The sequence below is a fragment of the Mustela nivalis genome, assembly GCF_964662115.1.
Source record: "Mustela nivalis genome assembly, chromosome: 5".
In the NCBI taxonomy this organism is placed as follows: Eukaryota; Metazoa; Chordata; class Mammalia; order Carnivora; family Mustelidae; genus Mustela; species Mustela nivalis.
The window spans coordinates 105626447-105644399 of NC_139024.1; the positions used below are offsets into that span (position 1 = coordinate 105626447).

The 17953-nt window shown below is 35.0% G+C and overlaps 1 protein-coding gene across 1 annotated transcript in view; it reads right to left on the reverse strand.

Annotated features, from left to right (window-relative positions):
- EYS (eyes shut homolog) overlaps nt 1-17953 on the reverse strand; it is a gene marked incomplete at its 5' end in the record, with an annotated part of 1535590 nt that overhangs the window by 771662 nt on the left and 745975 nt on the right. Inside the window, 4 exon segments of the mRNA XM_082729457.1 lie at nt 1698-1842; nt 1984-2336; nt 2340-3700; nt 9328-9520. Of these exon segments, the coding sequence (XP_082585583.1) occupies nt 1698-1842; nt 1984-2336; nt 2340-3700; nt 9328-9520 (2052 nt within the window).

Sequence of the window (17953 nt, forward strand, 5' to 3'; positions counted from 1 at the left end):
AAGCAAATTCTCACTTTATCACTTACATGCTTATTCTATGTTTTGGCACTGTCATGGAACCTGGAACGTAGCACTGCAGGGCATTCTACGATGGCCCACCCTCCCTTTTCTCTACATGAAGATATTAGATAAATGTGTAGATATGTTTTTAAAGATAATTTTCAGCTACGGAATGGGTTTGACCAATGGGGAGCTCCTGCAGGAGTCTAGACGACAAGAGGAGAATGAAGTTTGGGATATTCTCTCCTCATCTACTCCTGATCGGTTTACTTTGGTTTGCTTGTGTTCTCTCCCTAAACGCTGCAGCATATGTAGACTGGTAGCTTTCCTCTTTATGGGTCCTGATAACTGCCTTTTCCTTTGATCCTTTCAAGACTCAAGGTAGTACTGACGTTTGCTCTTACTAGTCCCTTCAGAATGATACAGTCCCTCTTTGTTTTCCCTAAATTCTACCTATATCTTTGTAAATAATTTTTCTTCAAATTAAACTCTTTCTAGGTAACCAACTGGCATGTGCTATCAATTCCCTGATTTGATCCTGGCCAACACAGTGGGTGAACATACTGCCCAGCAAGTGCCTTGTAAATTATTGATTAGCATATCTAAAATAATAAGGGAGAAAAGAGAAACTGGAAGAATAGTAGCAGACTCAAAGTCAAAATCACCAAACAGTGTTTGCAGTTGGAATGAGATGGGAAAAATGGAATGTGACAAGACTTTGTTCATAAAGGCAAACTTAGGATTTGATTTCCTGGAAATGGAGTATTTGTGTCCTGATTATTTCCAAGGGATGGATATTAGAATGATTGTATGAGAGGATATGTAACTCTGATGCATTTATATGTGAGAAGTGATGTATAGGTGTTATTGATAGTCTTAACTGTTATACAAAAAGCTTATAAAAGCTTGTAAAAGCACAAGGAAAATACTACATTTAAATTTGAAATTAGAATTTATCTTATTTTTAGAAACTTTGTAAAGAAAATCATATCACATGACATACCAAAGGTAAGATTTGGTTTTTGTATTACTGAGTTGCCAGCCACAGATTATGCACCTAAACAAACACACAAACTATAAATATGCTATGTAATACACAAAACCTATACACTTCTCAATCAAGGAATATTAACTTCACTCCCACAATTATAGTTGAAATTACACAACATAGAACATATTTACATAACAAAAAAATACCCTCTCTGTTTGCTAAATACAATTTTTGAGTTTTTTGTTTTGCATATTTCCCAATTTGACAGTTATTACAAGGGTAGAGGAGACTAATAATTTATAATACACTTTAAAGGAAGAATATTTATCTAGGAAATGTGGCTTTTCACTAATTATTTCAAGAATGAATTCAAACTTACACATGGGATGCCATTTTGTTTCAATTTTTACATATTTTTTGTCAAACAAAGATCACTAATTTAATTTATGTTCTGAGTTATATATAATGAAAGAATCACAGCTTAGCATAGAGCAATGATAAGCCATGCTGTGTAGGATGGCAATACTAAATAAAGTTCCTTTGATCTCCTCATCTTCCCATTAAAAAAAAATACTACACTGAAAAAATAATGTTAGAAAGTGTACATTATTTTGTGTTCTACCAGACAAAGAATCTATTTCAAGAAATGAGAATAATAAAAGTTATTCCTAAACTTTGAAAGATCTATTGTAATGAATTGAACTACTTCAGTTTCTGATTGCTTGCCAGCAGTGTAACTGTCTCCAACATACTCCTGTATTGATCTGGTAGCCTTTGTGGCCCTGCATAAAGAATAACCATCTGTGTCAGGTGCAACAGCAGGTGCCATCCCCACTGAACTGTCTGCTACCCTGATTACAAAGAGGATGGTTAGAGCACCTGGTGACCAAGACAGGCTCTTTCTCCTCCACAGAAAAGAAACTCATTTCTAAAAGTTTACTGAACTGAAACTGAGAAACTCCCCAGAAATCATCAGTTAAAGAGGAATGAACTCCGGGGAAGACAAAGTAAGAGATCTAGTGACAGGAAGCCTCTGGCTTGCATCAAGAGGTTCCCAGACATGTACACTAGGCTGAAGTTCCCATTTGGACCACTCTGAAGAAGTTCTGAGCCCTTCGTTTAAATCAGATGTGAAGGTCAGATAATCTGTATAATATGTCCAGTCTGGCGTAAGTACAGACATAGGGAAAGAGGTCTGTATTGGAAGTGACTGACTTGCTGAAACTGCATAAAATTGAACATTAGAGGTTACTTCTGAAAAATCAGACACTGAGTTCATGTAAAGAAGCAGGTTGTTTTTGAGGTCACTTGAATGTACAGTTTCTGGATGATTTTCTAAATTTAATTAAAAATCTAGAGAGCTATCATGTGTGAGAAGTTTGGACTGTTGATAAGATCCTTTAATCTCTTTCACATCCAATAAATTATCTTGATTCAGTGTCTCAGTGGGGCCCACGGTTACACCATAGTGTCCTATTGTCAATAGTTTTAAAACATTTTCTGACAGAGAAGGATCATCAGTAGCCAGTTTTGAAGTCAAATCAGTATTCATCAGGTATGAAGAGGCAGTTTGTGATGGGACAATGGATAAATAAGTCTTATCCAAACATAAATTAACATCCAAATTACTTGATAGGGTAATAGATTCTTCCAAGGATGAGGATAAAATCCTTTTTTCTGTACTCTTTTTAGAAGGGAATAAAGATGACAGCTCTGTGAACACTGCTGATGGCGTTATTTCAGTAGCAGAGGAAAATGAATGCCCAGAAGTGATAGTTTGAATTCCCATTAGTGCATACCAGCTGGCTAATATCACTAAGTTCATCCAGAATGTCTCATAAAAGTGGGACTGTTTGCTATGCAAAACTCGATCTGAGAATTCATGAGAGGATTTTATTTCAGTCATAGAACATGTTGCACATGTTTGGCTTAATTCACTTAAAGAATCAGCAGCCTGTGATTTGATGTTTGTGAGTCTCTGGTTGCTAGATGCTTCCATAATAACCTGGTATTCACTGGGAAAGGAAGCTTGTGTAGTGAATTGGTACAGAGTTGATGAGTTTAAGATGGCTACCTGTTTAGATATAATTATCTTAGCAGGAGAAATGGGAGACATTGAGGAACTTAGCAATCTCCAGTACTCTCTTCTTGAAATTAAGGAAACAGCTGAATATCCTTCAGTATCCTCTTGAGCCCCCCTGGAGACAACTGGAGGTGCACTTGTAGCAGCAGTTGTGAGCAGGAATCCATGGGAGAGTAATGAGTGCCTGTTTAACTTAATATCAGCCCCTGGAATGCCAGTAATTACTGAACTCATTGTGGTAGTAGATAAGGCAATAGTCTGATTGTTCTCAAATAATAAAGATTCTGTAGGAAAAATAGAATCTGTCATGAAAGAAGAGATGATAAATGAGGTCCTCTCTCCCCTACTGGGGAAAAGGAATCCTGGTATGGCTACTAAAGTTTGGATAGGCATATATGATATGGATGTTTTGCCCCAGACAATTTGTGCTGGGTCATGAACACCAAAATTCAGAAACTGAGAAGAGGAAACATCTGTGGAAGGAAGAAGACTGTATTTGGCTGAGAGCTCTCTAGTGGAAATCAGTTCTTTGAGTATATAGCTTTCAAAAGACATGCCAATACTTAATGCTGCCAAACCAGTGGTTGGGAGAACACCATCCTTGATAATATCTGTCTGTTTGGGACCTTCAGAGAGGAAAAAGGAAAGAAAATCAGAAAAGAGAATTAAAAATGAACAACTCTTGGTTCAATATCCGCAAATCAGTCAATGTGATACAACACATCAATAAAAGAAAGAACAAGAACCATATGATACTCTCAATAGATGCTGAAAAAGCATTTGACAAAGTACAGCATCCCTTCCTAATCAAAACTCTTCAAAGTGTAGGGATAGAGGGCACATACCTCAATATCATCAAAGCCATCTATGAAAAACCCACCGCAAATATCATTCTCAATGGAGAAAAACTGAAAGCTTTTCCGCTAAGGTCAGGAACACGGCAGGGATGTCCATTATCACCACTGCTATTCAACATCGTACTAGAGGTCCTAGCCTCAGCAATCAGACAACAAAAGGAAATTAAAGGGATCCAAATCGGCAAAGAAGAAGTCAAATTATCACTCTTCGCAGATGATATGATACTATATGTGGAAAACCCAAAAGACTCCACTCCAAAACTGCTAGAACTTATACAGGAATTCAGTAAAGTGTCAGGATATAAAATCAATGCACAGAAATCAGTTGCATTTCTCTACACCAACAGCAAGACAGAAGAAAGAGAAATTAAGGAGTCCATCCCATTTACAATTGCACCCAAAACTGTAAGATACCTAGAAATAAACCTAACCAAAGAGACACAGAATCTATACTCAGAAAACTATAAAGTACTCATGAAAGAAATTGAGGAAGACACAAAGAAATGGAAAAATGTTCCATGCTCCTGGATGGGAAGAATAAATATTGTGAAAATGTCTATGCTACCTAAAGCAATCTACAGATTTAATGCAATTCCTATCAAAGTACCATCCATCTTTTTCAAAGAAATGGAACAAATAATTCTAAAATTTATATGGAACCAGAAAAGACCTCGAATAGCCAAAGGGATATTGAAAAAGAAAGCCAACGTTGGTGGCATCACAATTCCGGACTTCAAGCTCTATTACAAAGCTGTCATCATCAAGACAGCATGGTACTGGCACAAAAACAGACACATAGATCAATGGAACAGAATAGAGAGCCCAGAAATAGACCCTCAACTCTATGGTCAACTAATCTTCGACAAAGCAGGAAAGAATGTCCAATGGAAAAAAGACAGCCTCTTTAATAAATGGTGCTGGGAAAATTGGACAGCCACATGCAGAAAAATGAAATTGGACCATTTCCTTACACCACACACGAAAATAGACTCAAAATGGATGAAGGACCTCAATGTGCAAAAGGAATCCATCAAAATCCTTGAGGAGAACACAGGCAGCAACCTCTTCGACCTCAGCCGCAGCAACATCTTCCTAGGAACAACGCCAAAGGCAAGGGAAGCAAGGGCAAAAATGAACTATTGGGATTTCATCAAGATCAAAAGCTTTTGCACAGCAAAGGAAACAGTTAACAAAATCAAAAGACAACTGACAGAATGGGAGAAGATATTTGCAAACGACATATCAGATAAAGGACTAGTGTCCAGAATCTATAAAGAACTTAGCAAACTCAACACCCAAAGAACAAATAATCCAATCAAGAAATGGGCAGAGGACATGAACAGACATTTCTGCAAAGAAGACATCCAGATGGCCAACAGACACATGAAAAAGTGCTCCATATCACTCGGCATCAGGGAAATACAAATCAAAACCACAATGAGATACCACCTCACACCAGTCAGAATGGCTAAAATCAACAAGTCAGGAAATGACAGATGCTGGCGAGGATGCAGAGAAAGGGGAACCCTCCTACACTGTTGGTGGGAATGCAAGCTGGTGCAGCCACTCTGGAAAACAGCATGGAGGTTCCTCAAAATGTTGAAAATAGAACTGCCCTATGACCCAGCAATTGCACTATTGGGTATTTACCCTAAAGATACAAACATAGTGATCCAAAGGGGCACGTGCACTCGAATGTTTATAGCAGCAATGTCCACAATAGCCAAACTATGGAAAGAACCTAGATGTCCATCAACAGATGAATGGATCAAGAAGATGTGGTATATATACACAATGGAGTACTATGCAGCCATCAAAAGAAATGAAATCTTGCCATTTGCAACAACATGGATGGAACTAGAGCGTATCATGCTTAGCGAAATAAGTCAAGCAGAGAAAGACAACTATCATATGATCTCCCTGATATGAGGAAGTGGTGATGCAACATGGAGGCTTAAGTGGGTAGGAGAAGAATAAATGAAACAAGATGGGATTGGGAGGGAGACAAACCATAAGTAACTCTTGATCTCACAAAACAAACTGAGGGTTGCTGGGGGGAGGGGGTTTGGGAGAAGGGGGTGGGATTATGGACATTGGGGAGGGTATGTGCTTTGGTGAGTGCTGTGAAGTGTGTAAACCTTGTGTTTCACAGACCTGTACCCCTGGGGATAAAAATATATGTTTATAAAAAATAAAAAATTAATTAAAAAAAATGAACAACTCTGGCTGTGGGCGGAATCTTCTGCAAATTGCTCTGCTACCTCATACCCAGTACATGCAAACAAATGGTGCTGTAAATCATATTTCTAATATGCCATTAATAGAATCAATGAATACATAACATATTGGTTTAGAAATATTAGAAGTATCATTTTACTTTCTAAATAGTGACAATATTTTTTATATTTGATAATAGTATATATAAACTTAAGTCTTTAAAAGAACAGAAATTATGAAGACAAAGAGTAGGGCAGACTACCTTTCTGCTTATGATATCCAATGGCCCTCACAAATATTTTTAACAAGAATACCTTGTTAATGGCTATAATTCTCATTCTTATTTTCTAATCATATTAGAAATCAGATTTCTAATATGAAAGTGTATGAATAAGTTTGGTGACATCACAAATTGTATAAATGCAAAGACTCCTATTATTCATACTCCATGGAGGGCTAAAGTCAAACAAATTTTGTTATATAAGAAGAACAAAACTGGAGGTATCTTGTAGCCTCATATCAAACTATACTACAGAGCTGTTAGTAATCAAAATAGCATGGCACTGGAATGAAAACAGGCACATAGATCAATGGAATACAATAAGGAGTCCAGAAATAAGCCCTATTCTATATAGTCAATTAATCTATGACAAAGAAAGCAAGAATATACAAATGGGAAAAAATGGCCTCTTCAAAAAGTGGTGCTGGGAAAAGTGGACAGCTACATGCAAAAAAATGAAACCAGACCACTACCTTACACCATGTAATACATTCAAATGGACTAAAGATTTAAATTTAAGACCCAAAACTGTTAAACTAGAGGAAAACAGGCAGGGAACTGTTTGACATCAGTCTTAACAATATTTTGTGGGGGGGGCCAGACTCCCTAGGCAAGGGCAGTGAACAAATCGTTCTGCATCACACTATAACAAGCTTTTGCACAATGCAGGAAACCATCAGCAAAACAAAAAAGGCAACCTACTGAATGGGAGAATATATTTGCAAATCACACATGTGATACGGGGTTCATATCCAAAATACATGGAGATTTTCCAGAACTTACTATCAATAGAGGAAACTGATTAAAGATAGGCATAGGGTAGTGTGCCTGGGTGGATCAGTTGGTTAGGCATCTGACTCTTGATCCCAGCTCAGATCTTAATCTCAGGATCGTGAGCTCAAGCCCTGATCTGGCTTACTTAAAAAAAAAAAAATGGACAGAGGACTTGAACTGACATTTTCCACATACAGATGGCCAAAATATACATGAAAAAATACTTAATATCACTAATCACCACAGAAATGCAAATCAAAACTATAATGAGATAACACTTACATCTGTCAGATTGCTATCAAAAAGGCAACAAATAACAAGTGTCAGTGAAGGTGTGTAGAAAAAGAAAATTTTGTACACTGTTGGTAAGAATGTAAATTGGTATAGACATTATGGAAAACAATATAGAATTTCTTTTTAAAAATTAAAAATAAAATATCATACAGTCCAGCAATTCCACTTCCAGATATTTATCAGGAAAAGGTGAAAATACCAGTTCAAAGAGATATATACACTTCTATTACACTGAAGCATTATATGCAATAGCCAAATTATGGATGCAATCTAAATGTCCATTGACGGATGAATGGATAAAGAAGATGTGATATAATATACAAAGGTATATTACTCAGCAATAAAAAGAATGAAATCTTGCAATTTGTGAAAACATAGATGAACCTAGAGGGTATTATATTCAGTGAAATAAGTCAGACAAAGACATATGTATGATTTTATTTACATCATACAAGTGTATGGTGTACAAATCATACAAATGTATGATTTTATTTACATATGGAATCCAAAAACAAATGAACATACAAAACAGAAACATACTCATAGATACAGGGAATAAACTTGGTTACCAGAGGAAGAAGGGCTGAGTTCAGAGGGCAAAATTGATAAAGGGGATTAAGAAGTACAAACTTCCAGTTATAAAATAAAGGAGTCATGGGGATATAATATATAATATAGGCAATGTAGTCAATAATATTATAGCAACTTTGTATGATGACAGATGATAACTAGATTTGTCATGGGATTGCTTCATAATGTATAAAAATATCAAATCACAATGATATGCACCTGAAAATAATATAATTTGTATATTAACTATACTCCAATTATAAAGAAAAGCAATATATATATTCTTTATTTTATATTTATATATTTATATTTTATACTTACACATACAAGGAGTGAACATTCACAGGGAGATAAAAAGAACTAATGTATTCCAAACCAAATGACTCCTTTGAATAATAAAGCACGAAAATTTGTAACTCTGCCATTGATAGAATCAATGAATACATAACATATTGGTTTAGAAATATTAGAAGTATCATTTTACTTTCTAAATAGTGACAATATTTTTTATATTTGATAATAGTATATATAAACTTAAGTCTTTAAAAGAACAGAAATTATGAAGACAAAGAGTAGGGCAGACTACCTTTCTGCTTATGATATCCAATGGCCCTCACAAATATTTTTAACAAGAATACCTTGTTAATGGCTATAATTCTCATTCTTATTTTCCTTAGTGACACTGACTATATAAAGAGTAAATTAGGAAAAAAAAAAAAGAGTAAATTAGGAATTTAGCATGCAGTATACTATTTGCAATATGTCATCATTTGATTTAGTAAATTAGATAAGACATATTGAAACATATTCAACATGTCAAAATACTTCAAAATAGGAAAGAAACCTAGATTAAAAAATTTTTTCTAATAAATTGATAGGGATATGAATTTACATATAATAATTCACACAATGATAAAAAGATACAATAAAGTAGTCAAAATCTTTAAAAATAAATTTTACTGATAGTTAAAATAAGCTGGGACTAAGGGTCAGTTATCTACCAAGATTCACATATCATAATAAAGATATTAATGAACACTTGCACTGTTTCAGGGAGAGCATTTATTAATAAGGAACATCAATATTATTAAACCAAAACTGAAAATATGAAACATAACCAACAAGAATCTTAAAACAATTTTATACCCCTGAAAAGTCATGTATCACAGAAAAAGAATGATTTGAAAGAGTCAGAAAATATGTTTCTATACACAACTATATCAAATTCAAACTTCTCCATATTTTACTTTCATCTGCTTACCTGGGTCAATTGGGTCAGTAGCCATTATGGTCCCTAGTCCTTTAGCCCTTGCTGATGGAAAGCCACTGGCTGAAGTGTCAGAAGCAGGTACTGTATATATTTGTGTAGAAATGACATCGGTTCTTTGAGAAATGGGAGGTACACAGGTAATGCTCCCTATTCCATCACCACAAAAGAGCCCAGTGGAACAGTTCTGCAAATGATAATTACCAAAATTAAACTCACAGTTTTTTGGTCCCTGAGAGAGAACTTTTTAAGATAGTTTTGAGGTATTTCTTTTTTGAAGATTTTATTTATTTGACAGAAAGAGAGAGAGATTGACAGAGAGCACAAGTGAGGGAGTGGCAGAGGGAGAAGGAGAAGCAGGATCCTTGCTGAGCAGAGAGACAGATCTGGGGCTCAATATGGGGCTTGATGTGGGGCTTGATCCCAGGACCCTGGGATCATGACCTGAGCCAAATGCAGATGCTTAACTGACTGAACTACACAGGCACCCCAGTTTTAAAGTATTTTCATAGTTATATTAGATAGCTCATATCATTTTGCTTGAAAATAAAATCTCTATAGTAAATTTTATCTGTATTTAAAAATTAATTTAATCATTCAAATCAGATATGCTCAATGGAATGTATAAATTTATTCTTAATTCTTTAAATTTTAAACCAATATACTACTTCATATTTCCTTCTAGGATTTTTTTTTCCAATGAAAAATTTGTATGTACGGTAGTCAATATGGATCTAAAAGCTTCATTACAAATCACAAACTTTTCTGCTGTAATTGTCATATTTAGTTGGAAGCTAATATAAGATGCAGTGTATACAACATATAATTTGAAAACATTTTCTTGTGATGTTTGAATCATTTTAATTTGTATTGGCTTACAGAGCAATGATCCTTGTATGATTGGTTTTAGCCTATTTCTGCCCTATACTTATAAGATAATGTCTACATGAAGAAATTGTTTTTAGCTCCTAGGGAATTCTGATACATACATAAGTAAGTGCAAATGTATCGGGGAGTCGCCTTTAAATGTAGAATTAAAACTTAGTTATACTATTTGTAGATTTTGAACTTAAAGAAAATACAATTCAGATATTATTTAAAAATGATTATGCATGCCTATTTCCTAACACTAAGGACATAGCATCTTACTTCACTGTGTTAGTATTTGTCTAAGATTGTATCTAATTTGCACAAAATGTAAATTTTGCTTTGGATGTTTAGTGATAAATTATATATTCACTTTTAACTCACACCTGAAATTATTTGTAAGGTCAGAGGATTTTTGATGTTATATAACCACTTTAAAAACCTAACATATAGAAATGAGTAAAAAGTAAAGCAAATGCAATAAAAGAAACAGCAAGAAAAGATATATTTTATTATGTCACATATTAAGGACAAAGAGATTTGTCCTTTTCTCCATACAAGGGTAAGCAGCAAGCCTTGGAAAGAATTCACAGGTTGGTGAAAATGCACACAAAACTAGAATAGTTATCAGAACACCAATGTAGAGTTTATGGTGAAAACATAGCTGTTATACATCTCACAAATATTTGCATGGTCAACATTTTCCTACTAGAAGCCATTATTAACTACTTTGAGAAATCACCACCACAGGGTTAAGGATCCTCAAATGTCTCACGATCAGCAAGTTTTTTTTCTTGTCAGCAGAGCTACACAAGAATCACAGATTTCCTTAATGTGCAGTAGATCAGGACATGTAAAATAGTGATTTAAATGCTTAATGATGTAAAGTGAAGAAACTCCATAAGAGTGATCTGGAATACTTGATATGCATTGACTAAACTATTTTTAGACAACTTTACATTGGCACTGCTAACATTTGTCTCTATGATTCTAATACATTCTCTAATATTGTTAATTTATCCTAGAGAAACTTCCACATTTTCCTTAGTTAAATCCCAAACTGCATGGTAAAGCTTATTACATGTTCACTAAACCTATTTCTTCTTCCGCTTCCTCTTCTTCCTCTTGGACTACGTTCCTTAGCCACTCTATGTGTGACTATGTGATTTACTTCTAACCAATGAGATGAGAATGGTCACAAAGTGTGCCAATTTCAGATTAATCCACAGGAGTCAAGGGGAGGAGCAAGATGGCAGAGAAGGAGGAGACCTAAATATCATTGGGTCCCGGGAGTTCAGCTAGATATCAAACCATTCTGAACAACTACAAACTCAACAGGAGATCAAAGAGAAGAAGAGCAGCAATTCTATGAACAGAAAAGAGATCACTTTCTGGAAGGTAGGACCTGCAAAGAAGTGAATCCAAGGTGATATATGAGAAGAGAGACTGTGGGGAGAGTGGGGGGGGGTATGGCCAGCTCCCAGCAAGCTCAATGGAATGGTATGGAATGAAATGGAATAGTAGAGCAGTGGAGCACAAAACTGGAACTTTTAGAAGTCTGCTCCACTGAGGGATGTTGCTCCAAAGGCTAAGCAGGGTGTGGAGCCCTTGCTGAGACAGTGTGGTCTCAGGAGTCATGGGCTTACAAAAAGACCAGGGGTGTCTGAGTGTGGCAGAGCTCCCAAGTATAGGAGGCAGGAAGCCGGCTGCAGAGGTGGAGCTGAGGAGTGGGCTTTCAGGTCAAGTTACCTTAAAGTATGATGCAAGGCACAGTTGGGAGAATCCTCTTTGATCAGGGACCCCACAAGTGGCAGATCAGGAGACCCCCTCCTTCCTCCTCTGGGAGGAGTGGCATGAGAGTGCACTGTAGGAATCTGCTGGGTTTGGAAACCAAATGGGGGTGTGTGCAAGAGACAGAAATGCTCAATCACAGGCCAGGTGAGCTCAGAGTTCAGCCAGAGACAGATAGATGGGACGGATTGATTTCTTTTCTCTGAGGGCACACTGAGGAGTGGGGCCCTGAGCTTTCTTCTCCTCTGGGGCAGGAGATTGGGAGGCCACCATATTCATTCTCCTCCTCCAAAGCTGTACAGAAAGTGTTCAGGGAACAAAAGCTACTGAGAGCGAAACCAAGCTACTTAATCTGGCCCCTGGCAAAGGCAGTGCAATTCTGGCGCAGGAAAAAACACTTGAAAATCATGAAACGGGCCCTACTGAAGAAGATCAACAAGAACATCCAGCCAAGACCAAGTTCACCAATTAATGAAAACTGCAAAACTTTAGAGCTACAGGAATACAGCACATAGAATTTATGGCTCTCCACACCCTAATTCTTTAGTTTTTCAAAGTTAAATTTTTTTAATTTTATTTTTTTCTTATTCTATTTTTCTTATTCTATTTCTAAACATTTCCCACCTCCTCTTTCTTATTCTAACGTTTTAAAACTATTTTATCTTATCAGTACCTTTTTAAAATCTTTTTAAATTTTCATTGTTATAGTTATATTCTATCCCTTCATTGTATTTAACCTTATATTTTGTGTACATATAGGTTTTTCTTTCTTTAAAGTTTTGGGCTACAGTTACTTCAAATAGATCAAAATATACCCTAAATCTAGCACATGGCTTTGTTCTAGTCTTCAGCCTGATCACATCCTTTCCTCTTTTTATTTTCCAAAAAACCTCTTATCAGTTCCTTTTTAAGAATCTTTATAAATTTTCATCTTTACAGTCATATTCCATCCCTTCATAATGCTTATCCATATATATACATGTATATATATGGATAAGAAAAACTTTATATATATAAAGTTTTTCATATATAAAGTTTTTCTTTCTTTAAAATTTTGGGAGGCAGTTTCTTCTAATAAACCAAATCAAGTGTGTCGCTCTGTTCTATTCACCAGTGTGTGTGTGTGTATGTATATGAATACATATGTATATGTATATGAATATATGCATATATACATATATATATATATATAGGGAAAAAAAGAAAAAATATATACATATGTATATATATACATATATATATGTGTATATATATACATATGTATATATTTTTTCTTTTTTTCCCTTTTTTTCTTTTTTTCCCTTTTCTTCTCCCCCCCATTCAGGTCTCTTTTGATTTGGTTAGTGTATATTTTCCTGGGGTCATTGCTACTCTTTTAGTACTTTGTTCTCTCATTCACCTATTTTTATCTGGATAAAATGATGAGGTGGAAAAACTAAACTCAAAATATAAAGAATAAGAGGCAGTACTGGTGGCTAGGGATCTAATAAATATGGGCATTAGTAAGATGTCAGAACTAGAGTTCAGAATGACAATTATCAAGGTGCTCACTTAGCATGAAGAAAGCATGGAAGACACTGGAGAATCCTTTTCTGGACAAATAAAAGAACTAAAATCTAACCTAGCTGAAATAAAAAAAAAAGTTGCTAATGAGGTGCAATAAAAAATGGAGGCTCTTACTGCTAGGATAAATGAGGCAAAAGAGAGAATTAGCAATACAGACGACCAAATGATGGACAATAAAGAAGCGAAGAAAAAGAGAGATATACAACTACTGAATCATGAAGGGTGAATCCAAGAGGTAAGTGACACCATAAGACAAAACAATATTAGAATAATTGGTATTCCAGAAGAAGAAGAAGAAAGAGAGAGGGGGCAAAGGTATATTGCAGCTTATTATAGCAAAGAATTTCCCTAATTTGATGAAGGGAAAAAGCATCAAAATCCAAGAGGCACAGAGAACCTCCCTCAAAACCAATAAAAATAGGTACATCTAATAGTAAAACTTACAAGTCTTACTGACAAAGAGAAAATCCTTAAAGCAGCTCAGGACAAGAGGTCTGTAACATACAATAGTAGAATAACCTCACACCAGTCAGAATGGCTAAAATTAACCAGTCAGGAAACAACAGGTGTTGGTGAGGATGCAGAGAAAGGGGAACACTCGTACATTGTGGGAATGCAAGCTAGTGCAGCCACTCTGGAAAACAGCATGGAGGTTGCTCAAAAAGTCGAAAATAGAGCTAAGCTATGACCTCGAGCCTTATATATAGGCTCTCCTACATAGGCTACCCATGAGCCTACACACACACACACACACACACACACACGCATGCACACAGTGAAATACTGTGCAACCATCAAAAAAGAAAATCTTGCCTTTTGCAATGATGTGTATGGAACTAGAGGGTATTATGCTGAATGAAGCAAGTCAATCAGAGAAAGAAATTATAGTATGATCTCTCTGATATGAGGAATTTGAGAGACAGGGTGGGTGTTGTGGGGGCTTAGGAGAGAAAATAATGAAACAAGATGGGACTGGGGCTGGAGACAAACCCTAAGAGACTCTCAGGAAAGAAACTGAGGGTTGCTGGGGCATGGGGGTTAGCAATAAGGTGGCTGTGTTATGGACATTGGCAAGGGTATGTGCTATGGTGAGTGCTGTAAATTATGTAAGACTGATGATTCATAGATCTGTATCCCTGAAGCAAATAATACATTATACATTATATGTTTTTTAAAAAATCCACAAATGTCTGTTATGTATGAACCTCCAGCTTCTTCTATGTGGTGACTTCTGAAAGCACATGATAATGATAGAGGAACCACAAACAGGAAATAGCCCAGATCCAGAGATCTCGCTCAAGGAAATATCTGAAATCAGAAACATTCACTTGGACTTCATATGAATGGAAAAGAAATTTTATCTGGAATAATGATAGAGGTTATTGTTTACCAACCAGCATTTCCCTAAGTATATCAATTTTTCCTTCACATGGTAATTCTGATAATATTTTTTGTTTGTTATAAGAAAATTAAACCAAGCAAAATACCTCATAAATAGTTAAATATTTCTTTTCTTTTTCTAATACTACTTGATAACAGTGAAGGATATACATATTCCAAATATTTAATTTTATTTCAATAAACCTGAATTTTGTATATCTCTTTCCTAACTTCACAGTTACCCTAATTGACTTATTTCGCCAATACATCTCTCATTCACTCACCATTCACCTGTCAATATGTATTGAATACCTACTATGATACATAATGACTTGCCCACGGATGTTTATTGAAATGTAATATGTGCTAAGATGAAGATAGTCACTTTTACAAAACTTCATGACTTTAAAAACACATTTTTTTCTGAATCTATATTTGAGGAAAAAATGTAAATAAGATCTTTTAAATCAGATCTTTATGAGAATAGGCCATCCATTTTCCATGGACACTGTGTAGGCTCCCATGTCTTTACTTGAAAAATATTTATTGATCAGTTACTAGGTGTCTGTGATGCAATTGCTGGGAACAAAATAATCTGCAAAATAAGCAAAGTTTCTCCTATTATATAGCTTGTATTTTAAGTAAAAGAATCAGCATTAATTAATTAATACCAATTAGTAATAAGTGGCTTAAAGACAAAATTTTGTGAGATAAATAATAAGGTAAAATAGAGGAGACTCTTTTAGAGGGTGTGGCCAGGGAAGTCTTCTCTGATTAGGGGTGTGAATTAATGGGAATATCTGAGGAAAGAGCATGCAATGCACAAAGAACAGTGGTACAAGGCACTGAGACAAGAACATGCCTCATATGTTTGAAAAACAGCAAGGTAGGCAGTGTGAATAAAGATATTAATAGAAGGCCATCAGGGAATAGAAGTGAGGTCACAGGCATAGGCAGGAATGAGATCATGTAAGTTAATTTGTTTGTTGTTGGATTTGGAATTAATTCTTTGAGTGATGGGAAGCCATTGAATATTTGATATTTAGAGTAAAAAACGATATGGTTTGACTTATATTATGAAAGGATTAAGTTAATGTTATATAAATAGTAGACTCTTAAGGGAGTTTGGAGAAGAGGGAAGAATGGAAGCTGCAGTATCAGTTGGAAACCAGCAGCAGTCTAGGCAAGAAATAATAGATATTGGCCTAGAGTACAAATGGCATATATTGTAACTACAGGTTATTTTCAGGATATGTTTGGAAAGCACAGCCTATGATATATGCTGATAGACTAAATGTTTGGAGTGGGGAAAAATATAATCAATGATTGTTAAGTTTTTGTTTCTATCTTTGGGGTGAATAGTGGTGCCACTTATTAATTTGAAGAACACTGGTGAAGACCAGTTAGGAACCAGAGGCAGATCAAGATTTTTTAAAATGTACTTTAACCTTGATCCAGACATGGATATAAAGTAGGAAATTGCAGATATGAGTATCTCCTGAGGCAGAATTACCCTGAAATCATTTCAATTAAGTAGGAAATTATGATTCAAAGGAAACTAGTATTATCTCTAAGTCATTCTCTGTAATTCTCCAGTTGTAATGCCAAAAATTGGCAGAGGCTAGATTCATATGTAGGCACTGAGGCTCCAAAGTCCATATTCAATAATCACTATGCTATGTTTTTTGCCTTTACTTACATCTTCAACATTTGCTATGAACAGTTCTGTATAGTTGATTGTTTTAGATAATAAACTGTAATAAACAATACAGTTTAATTGATAATAAACAATCAACTGTATGGTTGATTGTTTTAGATAATAAAATTAAAACATTCTTCTGCTTTACTAGCCTAGTAAACATCACTATCAATTAAATTTAATGATTGTTAACAATGTGTTAGGATCTAGGCAAAACAATGTTTATTCTTGAAATGAACTTATAACCCAATGGATTATTATTTATCTTTCTATAGACAGTAACATTTGAAGATATAATGGACTTCATCCTTATATTCTATTTGAAGTGATCAGTATGTAATGCAGCATAGAAAAAAAAATCTCAGTGGTAATAATCAGTTTCATCATATCAGTCTAATTCTGTGGTTTGATCTACTTTCCTTAGAAATGGAAGGCCAAATTTACTCTTTAAAGTTTCCTAAAATAATTGACAACTTGAATTTTTCCCACTATCAAAATACACATTATTAATATATTTCATTGTTTAAATAGCACACTGTCTACATAATTTGTGGAGACCAGTGCAAATGAAAATATAGAGCCTCTTATTGAAAATGGTTAATTATTAAGTCAACAGCAGTAGGTCATTAGAGTATGTACGTGTGTATATGGGTGGGTATCTTCTAATGACAGGGTCTTGTGTAACTCCCAAGTCACATACCCATGATGTTGGCTGGCTTATAAATACTAATTTTATCAGACTATATAATAGTGGATTTTTCTACTTGTAGCTTGAGGCTCTTTGAGAATTTGCTCAGGATTGTATTTACCTTCTTAAATTGAAATAACTTTTTGATAATTGGAAGAAACATTTCAGATGACTGTTACGCTATATTCATGACATGGTGTTCCTTATAGAATTATAAAGGAAACATATATACATTGTTATATACATTTCTTATGTGGTATAGGCTTACCTCATCTATTACAGTTCTAAGAAGCAATAAACCTTCCTGGTTTCATATAAAGTGACACTTTCGATTTATGCTAATTAGAACTGTCATGTTTCATTTGGAAAGTTTCAGTAAACTGAAGTTCTTTTCAAAGAATTTCTCCTTTCTAGCAAACTTTTGGATTATTTACATCATTTTCAATTCTATAAAATTTTTATTATATAAATTCTACTACATAAAATTCTCAGGTCTTATGTTACAAATCAATGTCCAGGCTACAAAACCAGTAACCAATAATTTATGTCTAGTTAGTATATTTCTCTCATAACTTGTGGAATAGATAAAGGGAAACAAAAAGTTCCAAGTTGTGGATTCGGTGTTGCTC